Consider the following 19,252-nt stretch of genomic DNA (forward strand, 5'->3'; position numbering starts at 1 on the left):
AAAAAAAATCTTCATCTTCGGGTGTGGCCTTTTCTCCACATCAGATGCCAATTTAGCTTAGTCAATTTACACAGGGAGAGCATAAAAGCTCCACACAGAAAGGTCAACTGACCCAGCTGGGCTCGAACCAGCAACCTTCTTGCTGTAAGGTGACAGTACTAACCACTGAGCCACCGTGTCGCCCAACTATCTCTTATCTATTACAAAAAAAGCTTTAAAAACAACAGAAATTTTGTATAATCTTTATAATTTATTTAATGTGTGAAGATGTAATTAGCCATTCTAGGCTATATTCATTCATTTATTTTTCCTTCGGCTTAGTCTTTTTATTAATCAGGGGTCGCCACAGAGGAATGAACCGCCAACTTATCCAGCAAATGTTTTACACAGCTGATTTCCTTTCAGCTGCAACCCATCACTGGGAAACACCCATATACTCTCATTCACATACATACACCACAGATAATTTACCTACCCATTACCCAATTCACCTACACTGCATGTCTTTGGACTGTGGGGGAAACTAGCTCTCGGAGGAAACCCACACCAACAAGGGGAGAACATGCAAACTTGATTTTATAACCATTATAAAGACGAAAATTAAAAAGATGGGAAAATGAAAACAAATAATATAATGTGTTGTGATTGTAGCATTATTCATAATATTAATAATCATTAAAAAAGCTTCTTCTTCAGGTGTCGTCTTTTCTCCACATCAGTAGATGGCGCTGATGAACTCGTACTGTGACGGTAAGACCAGCAGACGCAGCAGACACGTGCATGTGATGTATGTGTACAGGAGCTGTTTACAGCAAAAACTTCGTATCCCGATAATTTATCCGTAGTTCTATCTACTAATTTGACGGTAACGTGTTTTTATCACATTTAGCTGTCGATCTTTGGAGCTGTCATCTCACCGGGATTAAGTTCGTCCATATCACTGAGCTGTTTTCAGGATAAACATGGGCAAAAATAAACAGAAAGGCAAAAAACAGCCGAATGTGTTTCAGGTCGCGAACAAACAATCAAAACCCAAGACCAAAGCGAAGCCTGTGAAGAGCTCACTGAAACATGTAAGTTTGTTTACTGAGGTGAAGTTGGTTTTATATTCACACATTCGTTCGCTTGTGGCATGCTCCCTATATTGTTTATCATGGTACTTTGAATATTCGGTCTAAAATCACTTGAAAGCACGACCTGAATACAACATTAGCAGTATTTATTTGACTACGTTACTTTTTTTAAATTAAGCAGAAAGTACGAATGTTTGAATATAAAACCAACTTTATAATTTTTTTTGTTGTTGAACATTTTATTTTAAACACTGTCATACAAATTGACAGGTTTAATTTTTCAGTTTAGCAAATAAATAAATGCAAAAACAAATATACAACAATAATAATATAGACTTAAAATAACTAGATACACTTTGAAAGAAAAAATAATAATAATTCAGCAGTAACATATTTGTCTAATCTATATTAGGCATAAGCCAGTATAAGTTTTTGACGGTATGATAACCTTGGATAAAAATATCACGGTTTTACTCTATTATGGTATTGAGATTACTGCTCTAAAAAATAATCTTTTTGAATGTCTGGGTAAAAAACAAAACTCTTTTCCCCTTTGTACACAATATATTTTATTTTGAAAACATTTATAATATTTTGGAGCAAACATGCTAGGCTTAATAATTCAATTGAATGATTCATTTCTGCTGCCTTAATTTGTTTGTTTTGTCAAAAAACATATTTTTTTACAATTTAAAATGGCATATTTGGAGAGCTTTTCTGCTGGATATACTGCTTTCCTAAAAAACAAACAAAAAAAAGTAAATAAAAAAAGCTTACTCGTACCTTAGGAACGGTATAGCGGAAAATGTTGACGGTTTTAAAACCTTAACTTTTGCTAACTTTTGCATGCCTAATCTATATACTTTCAAAGTTCATGAGTTCAACAAATTCAGGTAAAGTTGGTTTAATATTCCCACATTCAGACTTTCTCCCTAATAATAATTTAAGACATTAAAATAATTTTAAATACTTAAAAGTAAAATCATATTAGCAGCCAATGACAATCAAAGAACAGCATTGTTCACATTCAATTAAACAGTGTCAATGTTGTTTTGAAGTTATACTTGCATGTAATTTCTGTCCAAATATTCAAAGTGCCATGGTAAACAATATGAGCTGTCACTGAACAAATGTGAATATAAAACCAACTTTACCTCAATGTTCAACAAAAGAGTCACAATCTAGATTTTCCAAAAAGTCATAGAATACTTTCCAAAAAGACCAAAATGAGTTTTGTTTTTAAAAAATAGGTTAAGACAAGATGTCACCCCCTTTATCCACTGATTTATCAGGACTGTCTTCTTTTTTCCAAGAACATGCAATTATATCTTTAGCTTCCAGCTAACCTAAAGTGAACAGCAGTCTTTCATTTTTTAGCTTAACGGACAGATATGCAATATAAGATGGGATTAGGCATGGGATGACAACCGGTTTCAAGGTTTTAAAACCGCTAAAATTTTCTGTTATACCATTCCTAAGGTATATGTAAGGGTTTTCTTTGTCTTTTAAAGTTTTGTAAAGATATTTGTGTTTTTGAAACTAATGACGATAGTAGATGTAGTTTACTTATTTATTTTAATGTTATTTATTTATTTAGGCTGACATGTTAACTGTTCCAAAATATTATAAATGTTTCCCAAAATAAAATATATTGTGTTCAGTGGGGGTAAAATGTTGTTGTTTTTTACCAAAATGTTTAAAAAGAACTTATTTTCGAGTAGTAATCACAATACCATGAAACTGATATTTTATGCAATCATTTGATATACAATATTCAGTATTTTAACTCAAAAACAAATTACATTGTATGTAATTTGTTTACATTAATAACACAACATTTTGCTGAAGACAGTCTAGAGGATTGTTGGATTAATGTTGATGTTTCTTCTTCAGATAAACACTGTGAGAAATGAAAAGGTGGAGAGCTTGAATCAGATGTTCACACCATTACAGCAAGATGTCAAAAGTTTGTCAAAATCCACAAAGAGTGAAATTAAAAAAGCACAGAAGGTGAGACTTTTTTTCTCTTGATGTTTTGTTTTGGTTTATTTGTGTAGATGCTGTTACTTTACATTAAGTTTTTTTTTTTTTTTTTAATTACTGAATACAGGAACATACATAACAGTAATTAAAACATAAAATACAGCATCAATATTCAGACCAAATATTCAAAGTGCCATGGTAAACAATATAGGGAGCATATCAGAAGTGACAGAACGATTGTGCAAATATAAAACCAACCTTTACAAGATTTTTGTGTATTTTTGCTAGGGATTCTCTGATCAGGATTTTTGTAGCTGATACGAGTATCCTGATTCCGTGTCATGGTGATCGGCCAGTACGGAGTGCCGATTCTGATGCTTTAAACTTTATATAACTTTGCCATTGCATTAAGCACATTTTCCCTAACACCCCCCACACATAATTGACCTCCACACATGTTGTAGCCGCTTATGTATAATATATGGGTGCACACATGCATCTTCCTCTGCTTATAAAACAAACACTTATGATTGGCTGATGAGAATGGCCAGATTAGCCATTACCGATCGAGTCATGAAATGTGATTATTAATCTCTGGCAGATTAATCGAAGCGTCCCTAATTTTTACAGCAAAACGCTAGAATTGACGCAAATAATGTTATACGTTTTGAGAAAAAAATGTCATAAAATTGTCATTTTAGGGCGTAGATATTTAATAGAAATTCCCTGTAAAATCCTGAAGAGACTGCTCAATGTATCAAACTGATTGTCACTAATAAAAAGGTCAAATATGAGGCCTAATTTAATTAATTTAATGATTTGCAATTATGAAAAAAAAAGTCCAAATTTGGAAGAAAAACTTTTCCATCATCATTCACTGTACCATATTGATGTAAAACTGCATGTATATAAAAGAACAAGTGATCATAGAAGATTGTATTATTTTTTAATGATTAAAAATGTCTTTTTGACCAAAGGCTAAATCTTAGCAGTTTGATCAATAGAATAAACATATAAAAATGTAATATGATCTTTAAGGTAAAGTCTTTTAATAAGTCACCTAATGATTCTTACTCTAAATGTGCCTGAACCTATTTTGATATGTAAACTATTAGGGTTGGGCGATGTCCACCAATTTGGCATCGTACAGTGTCTAATTTGAAACGTCGCGATAGGGATGTCCCGATTCAACATTTTAACTTCCGATACGATACCGATATTGCAGTCATCAGTTCGATACGATACCGATATAAATCCGATATCAGAACAAATTATGAATACTTTATTTTTACCTATTTTGTTGAGTCGAATGTATGAAAGGCTAGATCAAACTGAGAACAAGTCAGCCACACTAAGTATGAAAATAACAACCAGTTTATTAACTTCTGGTTGCATAAATGTGAACTTTTACATAAGAATATATAAAATGAATTAAAGAATAAATATTAAGACCCTGAAAAATATCTTAATTGAATAAACAAAAATACATTTTTAAAGTGCAAAATGCTAATTAAAGGTCACTTCAGTTATTTATTTTTACCATCAGCAAAGAGTAGAAACAGCTGAGAGCAGAAACATAAGAAAAAAAAATGTTTATTGAACAACATGATAAAGGTTCAGTGTCCAAAATTTAAATTTCACACACAGCTTTTTGATAAATTTTTGATCCAGCTGAGCTGAAATATCGCTTTCAAACTGGGCAGCAGAAATAATTTATTGTTAAGTTAATAAAAATGTGCAGTATGGTTAGTACAAACATTTACATGATCAGAGCTATTTCATCTGTGTTTGTATCATAAGAAGATTAAGGCTGTATAAATGTTCCAGAACATTATTAATTTTATAATATATATTGCACATATTATATTTAACATAAAAATACTTGCAGAGGCTAGATTGAAACACACCTTTACCCCACAGCTCTAGAAATAATGTGACTTTTAAAAATAATTTTGTTTATCAAAATTCATTATATTCCATCAGATTCCACCCTACTGCCCACATGGGAAAATTAGACAATGTAACAGCAAACTGATGTGCAAAGCTGACACTGTTTATCAGAGCACTTTATCTTTCTGGGCTTTTTAAAGAAGAGTTAAACATGAGAATGTCTCTAATAAAATTTTCCTTCTGCCCCAAAAGTAATACCATTCTTTCTTTTACACTGTAATGGCCATCAGCAGCAGAATGATTTCTTATTCTTATTTAACAGACAATGAAAACAACAAAAATGTTTAGCATTTTACATGACACTGTTCCTTTCAGAGTGTTCAGGTAAAAAATGAAATAAAGAATAATAAATCCACTATTTCACTCCTATTATCCATGTGCACCACTGACAGGTCAAATCTGCTCCCTCTCTTGGTGCTGCTGAGAGATTGAGATTGAAAGTTTGCGTATAAAATAATGTAGAAACGCAGCTAAAGAAAGCAGAATCCGGGACATGTTCGGCGATTTAAATCTTGGCTGAATGCAATTTTTAAGTCCCAAATAGAGGACATGTCCGGGAAAAAGGTATTGTAGGCTTTTTTCCCGCGTGTCCTCGCGCTCTTCTCAAAGCTAAAGTCAGAGCACGTGTCCAGCGCGTCTCTGTGGGTCTGCTGCAGCGGAGACTTTTCTCATGCACACAGAACCGGACCGCTGAGGTAAAGTTTTATGTGTGGGAAGCGCTGGTGATGAATTAGGTATCACACTGGATGAACCACGATATGCCATGACCGAATTGAGGCTCGCACGATGTGTGCTACGTAGCCATTCGGTGCCTTATGTTGCTTAGCAGCCTTATGCAAAACAATGTAAAGATCGCTTGACGTGAAGTAAATAAACTAGTAACATTAGAGATGTGCCGTTGTTGCTAGCGTCAGCGTGTGCTACCGTCACAATAGATTTCTATTGTAATACACCATACCTTAGTTTGAGGAGCATGTTAAATCTTAGAGACTTTCCTAGCAAGCAGTGTTGTGATCACATGGGCTTTGCACGCTGGCTCTAGACGCTGCTGGATAGAATAGCTGTAACGGAGTTTAGAGAGTATCGGACTGCTTATATCGGAGATTTTTAAAGCAGTCTGATATAGTTTTTTGGACTGATATCGGACGAATTTCCGATATCAATATCGGATCGGGACATCCCTACGTCACGATGTACGATGGCATCGTCATTGTAGGCGGCAGTAAATTAATTATTTATGAATAATTTATTAATTCATAATTATTTGTAGCCTACCGTTTCAACTACCTGACCCGCATGGTCTTTGTTTTACCCATAACCAAATTATAAATAAATTTAGTCCTAAAAGTTTGAAAACCCCTGCTATATACTGTCATTACACCGAATAACATTTTAGTGGCTGCCTTCAGCCTTCAAAAAATCAATTATATTAGGGTCCATTGTAATATATGAATACAATTTAAAGCTGTATCACAAATTAATTATTTCAGCCATTCAATGCTTAACATTAATAGTTTGATGCTTTCTCCTCTTCACCAGTGCATTGTCAGATCTCATGTAAACTGTATATTTTAGGTGGTGAGAGACGCTCCGAAGGAACCGGTGAATGTGGACAGTGCTGCACAGCTTTTCTCTCAACTATAGAAAACAGAAAATGATGAACTCTGAAACTTCATACCCACACCCTTTTACTAAAAAAACACACACATCATATCTATTCATATTCATCAGTATAATTTATAATAACATCCTACAATGCTTTTCCCAGACTGGTTTTGTAAATGTACTCTACAATAGTGTATGCTAATCGCACAGCCAAGCTTAATGTCCAAAAAGACATTAGCCAGTTTTCCCAGAGCACTAGGATTCTGCATTTGAATGTTGTGTTTGCTGAGGCATGCAGAAGAGAGTCATTAAAGGCTGATTTTTTTTTTTAAATGAGTGTTTCTTGTGTTGTCTTGAGTCAGCTGGAGCTGCTTTTCTGTTTCTCTTCAGATCAATGCTTGAACTTGTGACCCATTAAAGAGTGATGACCCACTCTATTTATTTGTTTATTTATTTATTTCGTGATTGAGCTGAAGAAGAACTTTTTGTACTTCTCAGCACTAAAAGAGCTCTTGTTGGAGTCTGTTCAGTGTTTCATTGCGAATCTGCTGATGGTTTGTTTAGGAAGGTTTCAATGTCCAAGATGCTCTTTTATGCAAGTAAGAGTTCATTGCAGATGTGGGTCAAAATTTCTGAAAGCAAACTTGGTGTTTTGTCAGAATGATCACAAAAAAAAATAAAAATTTGAATAATAAAAAATATATAATAATATTAGAAAATAATTGGCCTTAAATATCTTGATCAAAGATGATAATAATGAATAATTATAATTACATAATAATTAAATCATATTTAATAATTATATTATAATTATTAGGGCCTTCAAGATTTTTTTGATGCACCATGATGTATACGCAGGATAATATTTACATTTGTTAGTTTGCTCTAAATGCTCATGTTGTTCTTTGCATGCACTTTAGTTTTGTTTGATGCATTTAAAAAGTGTGTTTTCTTTGAGCAGGTAAAATTAAAGGTACGAGTCATATATCTGACTGCTTGTATTAAAGGACAAAAAGTATTACAAATAATATAAAGGCCTAAATATAAATAGATTTATACATTTTAATTCAAGAATTCTTGTGTTGTTACTTAAAATATACAATTGTGTAAGTATCTTCAATGCATCGTGATGCACCGAGATATCGAATTGAACCGAATCGGTGGCATGACGATTGTAATCTAACTGAACCTTGAGACTAATGTAGGTTTACAGCCATAGTAATTAAATAATAATGCAATATTAAATGTTTTTAGTGAATTAGAAAGTTTTTTTTGTTTTGTTTTTTTTTGCTCAGAAAAGAATAGCTTTTTTTAAACCATGATTTAAAGACCACATTTTTGTCATTCAGTGTTACAGTATATTTATTTATTGATAGATTGATATTTAGAGAAAGCATATTAAATGCAAGTTTTAATGCCTCATTCACACTAGCAGTGACTTTGTAGCTGCCTGTCATTCTGGGTGGCGACCTGCTGCAAGCTCATGCCTGTGTAGGTCTACAGTATGATTACAACCGGCCTCTGAGCGAGCTGATAGAAGATCACGTGAGCTCTACTGGCGCTCCTATTGGCTGTCGTTTAAGAAAGTCGCTCGCTCAACTCTTCACAACCCTATGAAGATTTATATTGTATAAACATTTAGCATTTATTTTTACTTATTTACATATTTTTTTAACGTCTAGTACAATCGTCATGACCATACGTTGTTTTTTCCTCCTATATTTGTATCAGCCTGTTGTAATTGTATTACTTCATATTTGTTTTTGCGTGTAAGGCCTACTTTGTATAGTTCTTTGAAGAAAAAAAATAAGTTGCTCGCTCTTCGTTGAAATGGTCGCTTGTCGCTGCGAGTCGCTCATACTGGGAATGAGGCTTAAGGCTTCAAAGAACTTAAAAAATACACTCAAAATATGGGTGAAGTGAGGTTCCGTCTTGTTCATTAAAACAAATGAATGTAATTATTTAAATTAATAATTATTCTGAGTTAGCATTGTTCTTAATAGATTAATTTTAAATCAATTTTATGTAATCAAACAATTGTATTAAATATGCCTGACAATAAATAATAAAATTTATAAATATTATCTAAATAATTAAAATGATATATTGTATATAAATCAATCTACAAATAAATTTACTGTAATACATACATACATATACTTGTATTTTTGTATGTATGTATGTATGTGTATATATATATATATATATATATATATATATATATATATATATATATATATATAGTTTTTATTTCCAGCCATATTTAAAACAATAATTTGATTACACAAATCAATTTTTAAGTATCTATTAAAAATTAATCTGTTAATCTCTAAGAACAATGCTACCTCGTAATAAGTGTTTCATTGAATGATGATGGAACCAGATTTCACTTATATTTAGACAGTTTATTTTCATGAAAGCAATTTGAAATCTGATTAAAAAAAACTGACTCTTGCATTTATTATGCTTTCTCTAAATATAAAATCACCTAATTGAGTTTGATGTTCTTGTTTGATCAATATGTATCTAGTGTGATTGGGGGAATTTAATTTTTTATTTTGAAACAATTACATATGTTTATTTACCAATGATGCACTTAATCAAGTGACAGTATGTACAGTTGTACTGTGTTAAAAAAAAAAAACAAAAAACAAAACAAAAAAAAAAAAAATATATATATATATATATATATTTTTTTTTTCTTTACCTTTCTGTTAATGAATTCTAAATAAGCATCAACATTTCCTAAGCAAACATTATGGTAATTGATTTCAGAATTGATCATATTATGAATTGTTTATTAAAAAAATTGTGAAGGGCATCCGCTGTGTAAAACATGCTGGATAAGTTAGCAGGTTCATTTCGCTGCGGCGACCCCTAATAAATAAAGGGTCTAAAAGCAATGAATGAGTGTTTGTGCTGTCCACATGAAGTATGAGAGCGCACCGAAACACATGCAACTAAGCTTATTCAATATTTATCTTTATTATAATCACTTCATCTCCTTCTTCTGCTCTACTTTAGCTTCTTTTAGTCGACTGTTAAATTGATAGTAGACCGTTCATTTAGTTGAATACTGGTTAATAGGTTTGGCTACTGGAAACTGCTGTCTTGTTGTCTAAATACCTGAAGAAACTGTCATTTCCAAACAAGATCTGCAACCGTGCCTGGATCTTATTTATCTAGTGGAGACTGATCCATCATCCAACACCATCTTCTCATTACATTTTTACCGTTTAAAGATGGTGTGATGGCAGCTCAGCACCACTAGAGGCCACACTTTTATCACAATAGCACCACATTTACAGCCCATCACAAATCGGATGCTTGTATCACAGAATTAAGTGAGGGCGAGTGTATTATTATTTCACAATAAACAGGCATTTGTGTGTAGATACATTATGAAGCATACAGTGCTAAAGAGAAACACACCTGATTCAAATAGCCTTACACTTGCATTTTCAGCAGCCTCTCTCCTCTTATATAAGTGTTTACTGGTGTGTAAGTGCACTCCTGACAGCATCTGGTTTTAAGCAGAACATTTGTGGGTGTTAAGACTCATCCAATTTGCCAGTGAGCTTTTCACCGGAATCCTGCACGAATATAAAAATCCTTCATGAAGGATGAGAATAATGAGTCGCTCTCCCATTGTGAAGCGTAATTATCCTCTGGAGCGAAATACTTCACTATTAAGCTATCAAATGAGCTTAATATCATAATAAAAAGTACATTAGGGTTTTCTCTCATAAGTTATTGTACAACCCCTCCAAAAAGGCCTCTGACACATTTCCATGAATAATGAAAGCCTTTATGCAACAATAGGAGAGTTGTGCAGATTTACCTGTCAATGAATTTTTCACACGTCACTGTAAAAGTTGAGAATTTTATGAAAAATGTACGGATCCCCCTTTTTTTTTGGCTGGACTTTTTGGAGATCTTTCATGAGACAGTGAAAGGCATCAATATATAATTCTGCGTTTCGTTTCTACATGCTCTCTTGCAAAGTTGGTTGGGTCATTTTTTCAAAAGGGTGGCACTTTAGTTTAAGTAGCTACGTACATGCCTATCATTAAGATTTTGGCTGTTTATTGTTACTATAAACTACATAGTATGCATGATATCATCCGCATTATTCGTACAATTCCTAAACCCTATTAATACCTCAAAGTATGCATGAACCGGAATGCATGATACCTTTATTTTGATATGTTGAAGTACTTCAATCTAAAACAGAATATTTAGGGGCGGAGCTTTAAGCTTTGTGTGAATCTAAATTTACAATGGCTGCGTCTATAAATTGTGATTTATTGAAGTATTAGTTCCTGTAGTAGTTGATGTCGTTGGTATAGTGGTAGCAGAAATAGTAAAAGTGTCGTTGTAGCAGTAATAATCGTTGGTGAAGTAGTACCAGTAGTAGTTGTCGTTGATGTAGATGTTGTTGTAGCAGTGATTGCGGTAGTAGTAGTAGACGTTGTTGTATTAGTTCTAGCAGACGCTGTAGTAGTATCAGTAGTGGTAGTCATTGTTGGAGTAGTGTCAGTATTAGTAGACATTATAGTAGTAATAGTTGTGGTTGTGACTGTAGTAGCAGCAATAGTAGTTGTAATATTAGTAACTTTCTGTAGTAGTAGTTGGTGTAGCACTTGTGATTTATTATCATTGTCATTTATTATTACTGTTGTCCTATCTTTCTTTTTACTGTCATTATTACTATTATACATTACTAAGCATTGTTGTTACTCCTTAACTCTGACTGGTTTCTTTTTTATACCTATTATCTGTTTTACTTGTATCTGTGACACTTGCTTCATTTATTCGCTGATATTGTTCCTAATGTATGTAATCTGATCTTTCCACCAAGTTACCTTTACATGGACACACACACACAGACACACACCTAACAGTGCCTGACTATATTGTTTTTGTTTTGTTTTTTATTGTTGTTTTGTTATGTTTTTTTTTTATGTTTTTTTTGTGTTTGTATGATCCCTATTTATGTACCTTTTTGCATATTCTAATTTTTAAAAAAAAAATTAAAAAAAATACAATGGCTGCGTCCCAAATCGCATACGTCCATACTATATAGTTTGCTACAATCAGTATGCAGGCCGAGTAGTACGTCTGAATTCAGAGGTTGTGTCCGAAATCGCCTACTGCACAATAGGTACTGCATTTAAATGTACTACTTTTTATTTATTTCTTTATCTTTAAATCTATAACACTTTTACTATTTAGATTGTGTCAAAACAGCTTAACATAAAAGTTCTAGGAAACTGAAACGGTGTCAGTCCAGTTTTCAGAGTTAAAGTTCAGTTCAGTGTGGGTTCATTTTCACTGCTGGAAGTCCAAACACTGAGGAGCAAATCCATCGATGCGCAGCTTCACAAGTCTCAAACTAAGCAAGACAGTAACGTCAGTGCCTAGGAACAAACTTTACCAATTGACGAAAGTGAGGGAAATAAATCTTTAGAGAAACCAGGCTTGGTTGGGCATCACCATTTCTCCTCTGGCCAAACTTTTCAACTGACCGTTACTCGACCATTAGAAAAGTACATTCTACACAGTATGAGATAAAATATAAGTATAAATGGAACTCGGACGTACTACATCCATCATTTTTCATGATCATGTGACCTACCCGCGTCAGTTGCATCGCTTGTCACTCCCATTCATGAAGTCTCGTGGTACATCATGGGATAGTCTAGCGTGCATTGGATGTACAGTTCAGAATCAGCATAGGCCTTTTTTACGGAAGGTCGAACGCACATAGCTGCCCACCGGTTGAGAATCCCTGCCCTAAAGCATAGTTTTCTCACAGTCGAGTACTACGTTTTAACTTAAATGCAGTACTTACTGAGTAGTAGGCGATTTCAGATGCAGCCATTGTTAATTTTGTTATCGCACATTGTTATTCTAAAAGGTGAACTTTGAATTTCTGCTAATCTAATCTGCTGAAAAATATGTTTTGGTAATCTTCAATCAAAGTCCCCAGGATAAAAAGCTGTTTAAACGCACACGCACGTCAGGATCAGCAGGCAAGGGCAGAAACTCCATTGAAAATACTGGAGTAAAATAAATGTTCATATTTTAAAGACATGGCATAGGAAAATGGAATTTAATGCAGTGCTTTTTGTACAATCTTAGACCCACTTCATATCGGACATCAATCAGGCATTGAAAATCATTGTTTTTTAAAGAAAACAGACCTTAACCCTCTAGAGCAGGGGTCACCAATCTCGGTCCTGGAGGGCCGGTGTCCCTGCAGGGTTTAGTTCCAACTTGCCTCAACACACCTGCCTGAGTGTTTCAAGTATACCAAGTAAGACCTTGATTAGCTTGTTCAGGTGTGTTTGATTAGGGTGGGAACAAAAATCTGCAGGACACCGGCAGTTTGGTGACCCCTGGTCTACAGCAAACATTATGATAAATCTATAAAAAAAAATCTTTGACTTTTTATTTTTTTTTAGAATGGCTTAACTTGTGCTGTAAAAAAAATATATATTTTTATGTACTTTATGATATGTTGCCATTTGGGAACAACATCCCACAGTGGATCTAACTTAGAAAGAATTTTCCCAATAATAAAAAATTGTGTTGTTTAAAATGAAATTAATTAATTAATTAATTAAATTGGTGTTGCTGTATTACAAGCTTTAACAAAGAACTTATAAATTACACCTTAAACATACTTTCCAACAACTCATATTCCAACATCTTTCATTTAATCCATTCTTTTTAGCTGAATATTATTAAACAACAAACATAATATTGTATTATCAAGTATACAACAAACTGTAAATATAAATATTCATTCATTCATTTTCTTGTCCGCTTAGTCCCTTTATTAATCAGGGGTCGTCTAGCAGAATGAACCACCAACTTATCCAGCAAGTTTTTACGCATCGGATGCCCTTCCAGCCGCAACCCATCTCTGGGAAACATCAACACACACATTCACAAACACACACACACACACACATTCATACACTACGGACAATTTAGCCTACACAATTCACCAGTCTTTGGACTGTGGGGGAAATCGGAGCACCCGGAGGAAACCCACGCGAATGCAGGGAGAACATGCAAACTCCACACAGAAACACCAGCTGAGCCGAGGCTCGAACCAGCGACCCACCGATCTTCTTGCTGTGAGGCGACAGCACTACCTCCATATATATATATACACACACACACACACACACATATATATATATATATAAAAATATATATACATACATACATATACACATATATACACACACACACACACACACACACACACACACACACACACATACATACATACACATACATACATATATATATATATATATATATATATATATATATATATATATATATATATATATATATATATATATATATATATATATATATATATATATATATATATATATGTGAATATGATCTGCAGTCCACTTCATTTGGTCGGGACCAGGGGCAATAAATGATACATTGTTGCATTTTTTGCCGACTTTGGGTCGTCTTCACACCACACTGCTGGCTTTGGTCTGAACCAGTTGAAAAGAACCAAAATGCAGTCATGTGACAAAATCCACATCACTCAATGGCTAGATGTTGTTGCTTATTGATTGGTCAGAATTCACATGCGGGAAAATGCCAGTGAACTCCCGCAAGTAAACAAACTGGCAGATACAAAATGTTGCTTTTGACTATGGAGGGACGACTGCGCTGCCTGATTGTATCCCTGCTTTAGACAAAATATACATTTCCAGAATAAAGCGCGGCTGGAAAACAATGTTTTAGTGCATCGCACGTCACTTCAGGATAAGGCGTGATATTTCAAGGCAAAGACCCCGCTCTTGTCAGAGAGCCCGTGGCGGCCAGCAGCACCCCTGTTAGTATGGATCATATTCTCACCACAAACAAACCACTCCAGGGTTCGTTTGAAAGCGTTCCGAGAGCAATTCTTCAAGCAGGTCTTGGTACGCTTTTTTGGTCCGCTTTTGGTGCGGACTCGAGTATGATTGCTGCATTCACACCTGCCCAAACGAACCGCACCAAGAGGGAAAACGAACTCTAGTGCGATTCAATCGAACTAAATAAGGAAGGTGTGAAAGCACCTGACACCAGACAAAGCAATCCGCTGAGTGGATTAAAAAATTATCTAGATGACTTGTAAAATGAGCCTATTTCCAAAACAAAAGTGGAGTGTTTCTTTAAAAGTGAACATCTCTTTCGTTTGTGTTAAAATGACAGTAGTAACCAGCTAAATCTCTGTCCATTTAGATGTATTAATGTGCCTCAAACTCATTAAGCCTCCTCAGGCTGAGCAGTTTAACGTCTGTGTGTTGACCAGCTGTTCGGAAGCTCAGGTGGAAGCAACGGAAAATGGATTTTTTTTTTTTCTTCAGGATCCGGTGCAGATTCAGGGAGAAAATTGCATATTGATTTCCTTCAAGACTGTTGAAGTGGGAAAGGCTGTGAGGTTCTGTGGTCTGAATTTCTCTCTATAGAGACTGATGTTCCTGGAGTTTGATTGAACAGAAGGAGCTTTTTCTGAAGGCCATTGACTTGAAGAGGTCACGGGTCAGCAGCGCGCCGTGATTATTGTGTGGCGGGATTTCAGATTTATGAGTTTCAGACAGGGAAGATGAAGCGTGTTGTATGGTGGCAGATTATTGATGGGTTTGAGGAGATTTGAACACCTTAATATGGACAAATTGGCAGCACAATGTCGCCTCACAGCAAGAAGGTCGCTGGTTTGAGTCCCGGTTGGGCCAGTTGGCATTTCTGTGTGGAGTTTGCATGTTCTCACCGTGTTGGCTTGGGTTTCCTCAGGGTGCTTCGGTTTCCCTCACAGTCCAAAAACATGCGCTATAGGTGAATTGGTAGACTAAATTGACCATAGTGTATGAGTGTGTGTGTGTATGGGTGTTTCCCATTGATGGGTTACAGGTGGAAGGGCATCCACTGTGTAAAACATATGCTGGATAAGTTGGTGGTTCATTCTGCTGTGGCGACCCTTGACTATACTTAAGTAGATTTTTCTAGCATCAGTACTTTGCTCCGCTATTTTTTTTTCTGACAGCTTTACACTTCTTACATTTTTACTCAAATATCTGCACTTTCTACTGCTTACATTTTTAAACAAGGCAAGTTACTTTCGTTTTCATACATTTGTTGTCGAGATCTATTTTTTTCTCATTACACAAATTGAACGTCTTTTTGATTCAGTACATGTACGCAGGCTAGTTCGTGAAGCTTGCCACAAGAACAGCAAGGATGACTAAAGAGCAAGAGACAGAGGGAGTCGGCGATGTAAACATGACTGAAGCTGCCTACTGGGTAATAAGCTGCGATTGAGTCAGATCACAGGTAAATTAGACACAATCCTGTTCAAATTTCTGTAATTTGTCTACTTCCGACTATTGTGTACTATACACTAATCCTTTATGAATGCTGTATGCATTGAGATTTATTTCTTTTATTTTCAATGAGTTCCTATTTCCTAAAACAGAATTTATAGTTTTAATGTTGTCTTCATTTAAATTAGTTTAACCAATATTTAATCATCAAAATGATTCACATTGGGTGATTTATGAACAAAGTTATAATGAAAGCATCAGGAATTCATCACCTGGAAAAATAAAAAAAGTGAATGCAAAAAGGATGTTGTTTTGTTGCATAGAATAAATGTTTTTACAGCATTAATGCCTATATCCATGAAAGAAAATATTCCCAATACCCTAAACAAAAAAAAAAAGAAACGGTGAAAACTTTTTTGATTTTAGTTTTAAAAATAGTAAAGCAGCTTTAGCCTAACGGCCTAAATAGCAAAAATATATGAAGTATTTACTATAGCAGAAGAAAAACAAATGTTTAGGACAAAATTAAGTGTTAATTTAAGACGTTTGTTATTTCAGAGTTTATGAACGGACATTAATGGCAGTGTTTAGTCTTGATCTAATAGCAGCAAAACTACATGCTGAACGCTGTGAGTTTGTTGATGCACAGATTTTGCAATATTGCAGAGTGTGATGTTGCTTGGCTAATGTCCTGTAGGAAATTAGCAACAATTTTTACATCAAAATCAGAAATGTCCTGCATGTTATTTTGTAAAAGTATCGATATGATGTGAAGTCTAGTTACCAGCATGAAACTAAAACAGGATGTAGTAATGGATACTTTTTCCTTGAGTACATTTTTAAGGCTTTACATCTTTACTTTTTCCTTGAGTACAAAAGTGTAGTCAGCACTTTAACTTTTACCCAAGTGATTTTAAACATCTGTACTTCTACTTGAGTAAAGGATGTGTGTAATTTTTCCATCTCTGAGGATAAGGGACTAAACCGAAGGAAAATGTATAAATGAATGAATAATATGGACACATTAAAGGTGAAGTATTAAAATTACCTCACCAATTATTCTTCCTTGTGGTTTTAAACATTTAAGGCTCTATTTTGATGATCCATGTGCAAAGCGCAGGGTGCAAAAGCATTAAGGGTGTGTCAGAGTCCACTTTTGCTAATATAAGGACGGAAAAGCCACTTTGCGCTGTGGCGCATGGTCTAACAGGGTTGAGCTTATTCTCTTAATGAGTTATAGGTGTGTTTTGAGAATAAACCAATCAGATTCTCATCTCCCATTCCCTTTAAGAGTCAGTTGCGTCACGCCATGATGCATTTGCTATTTACATGACAGACTTTGTAAGTGGAAAAACTGATAGCTTCACCAGCAAGAACACAGTTAAACAGAGCATCTGCAACACGAGAATGAGAGATGAGCCTCCTCATTATTTACGTTCACTTTCGTGGATAGGGAAACAAGTTGTATGCACAGACATCTATTAGCCTACATAATTACTTTTGTTTGTTAAGTGCAAAGATTTGTTTCAAAACTATTGCTAAATTCAGTTCTAATTTCCTGCAAACGAATAAATGAACAATAATAACGAAGTGTGGTCAAAAGTTAAGTTATATCCTAATGCACATGCTGTGCCCCATATGGTCCAAAACCTGACAGGTGGACAAATCTAAGCTTGTTTTTAATAAAACAAATTTACATATGCATATAATAAATAATACTGCTAATAATAATAGCATTATACAAAAGAAAATTGTCATAAACATACTGAAAAAGCCCCCCCGAGGTGAAGAAGGCGTGAAAGTTTGGTTTTTATTTTTATGTAGGCTAGAAAATAATACGTTTTGTATTGCTGTACATACTGTGTGTATTAAGCAGTGTGTAAGCGAGGCGCACAACCAACGCACTCTGCTCTGGACTATAGACCTGATTTGATCTGGTTTATTGAACAGTTGCTCAAAATAGCAACGCGCCTCAACACACCCCCTTTTTAGACCAGAACGCCTATGTGAGATCATTCTGCTGCTTCTCCAATAAGGAAGGAAATTAAAAATGACAGAAATGTGGATGATGTGTTGAGATGATTGACAGGGCTCATAACTACACAACGTAATGATCTGTTACGCCCTATTCACACGGGGCGTCAGCGTCAACGCTTCCCATTCACTTTGAATGGGTGACGTCAGGCGTTGCCAAACTGCATTGTGGATCCGTCGGCGCCGCTTCAGAAGCGTTCCTCGCTGCAGAAGTTGGGACCAGCTCAACTTTTCAAGCGCCGACGGAAGCGTCAGCCAATCAGATCGCTGTATGCAAATACACCAGCTCAGACAGTGGCCTATTTGCTAACTGAATTTCATTGGCTGACGCTTCTATGACGATCGTTTCAGCCCCAACTTCAGACACGCCCTCTGTCAAGCGTTGACGCTGAAGCCCCGTGTGAATAGGGCGTTAATGAGAAAGTATGACCTGAAGCTTGCATTCTCCTTTATTACACACTCAAAAGTATATGTTTTTCCTTCACAGAAAAAGTACATACTTTTTAGGCGTAGTATAAGTATGTAAATTAGGATGCAACATGGTACTATGCTGACACACAGGCATTTGTAGCTCCGCCCTGTTTTAAAAAAAAAAGCACAATCTCATTTGAATTTAAAGAGACAGTCAACAAAATGAATCAAAGGATAAATGGGGCCCTTTCAAAAATCAAAGAGTTAGAAAACATTATTTGTGTGGTATTTTGAACTTTCCATATACACTCTATAGAGACATCAAAGACTTATTTTACATCCTGTAAAAAAGGGTCCTAATAGGTCCCCTTTAACTGGAAAAGCTGCCCATTTTTTATTACTTAGAATTTATTTATTTTAAGAAGATTTATAGAACATTAAAAAAAAACGTTGCCACCAAGCAACTCCCTCGTGAATCAAATTAGATTAGATTAGATTCAACTTTATTGGCATCGAAATTCAGTTTAGGTCTAACCAGCAGGGCAATAGCAGCACATGCAGGATAGAGGTATAAAATAGTTCTAAAGTGCTGTAAAAGAAAAACTATAGTGATATTTACAGATGGATGTACTATAAACATTATATACAGGTTGTATTAGCTATGGACAGAGATTTACTAAGGAGGAATATGTGTACAGGTTGCTATTAATAATCAGAAGTATGCAGATTGGTAAACATAAATACAAATGTATATGTACAGTGGGTGTGTACATAATTATAAACGTCTGGAAGTAACTGAAACAGCAATTCATGAAAAATTCAGCTTGTCCTGGCTCCATAATAAAG

At 34.9% G+C, this 19,252-nt stretch overlaps 1 protein-coding gene across 1 annotated transcript; it reads left to right on the forward strand.

Moving 5' to 3' along the window:
• The first annotated feature begins 752 nt into the window (after positions 1-752).
• rbis (ribosomal biogenesis factor) lies at positions 753-6,944 on the forward strand. Its single transcript, XM_073940979.1, has 4 exons — positions 753-787; positions 890-1,073; positions 2,967-3,083; positions 6,582-6,944. The coding sequence occupies exons 2-4, from the start codon at positions 963-965 to the stop codon at positions 6,648-6,650; spliced, it is 297 nt and encodes a 98-aa protein (XP_073797080.1). The 5' UTR covers positions 753-787; positions 890-962; the 3' UTR covers positions 6,651-6,944.
• Positions 6,945-19,252: the final 12,308 nt, after the last annotated feature.

The sequence above is a fragment of the Danio rerio genome, chromosome 24 (assembly GCF_049306965.1).
Source record: "Danio rerio strain Tuebingen ecotype United States chromosome 24, GRCz12tu, whole genome shotgun sequence".
Lineage (NCBI taxonomy): Eukaryota > Metazoa > Chordata > Actinopteri > Cypriniformes > Danionidae > Danio > Danio rerio.

What these genes read in the sequence shown, in the direction of transcription:
- rbis (XM_073940979.1), top strand. Translation starts at nt 963, where the DNA reads ATGGGCAAAAATAAACAGAAAGGCAAAAAACAGCCGAATGTGTTTCAG. An exon ending in TGAAGAGCTCACTGAAACAT is followed by an intron (nt 1,074 to 2,966) that starts GTAAGTTTGTTT and finishes TTTCTTCTTCAG; the next exon opens with ATAAACACTGTGAGAAATGA. An exon ending in AAATTAAAAAAGCACAGAAG is followed by an intron (nt 3,084 to 6,581) that starts GTGAGACTTTTT and finishes TGTATATTTTAG; the next exon opens with GTGGTGAGAGACGCTCCGAA.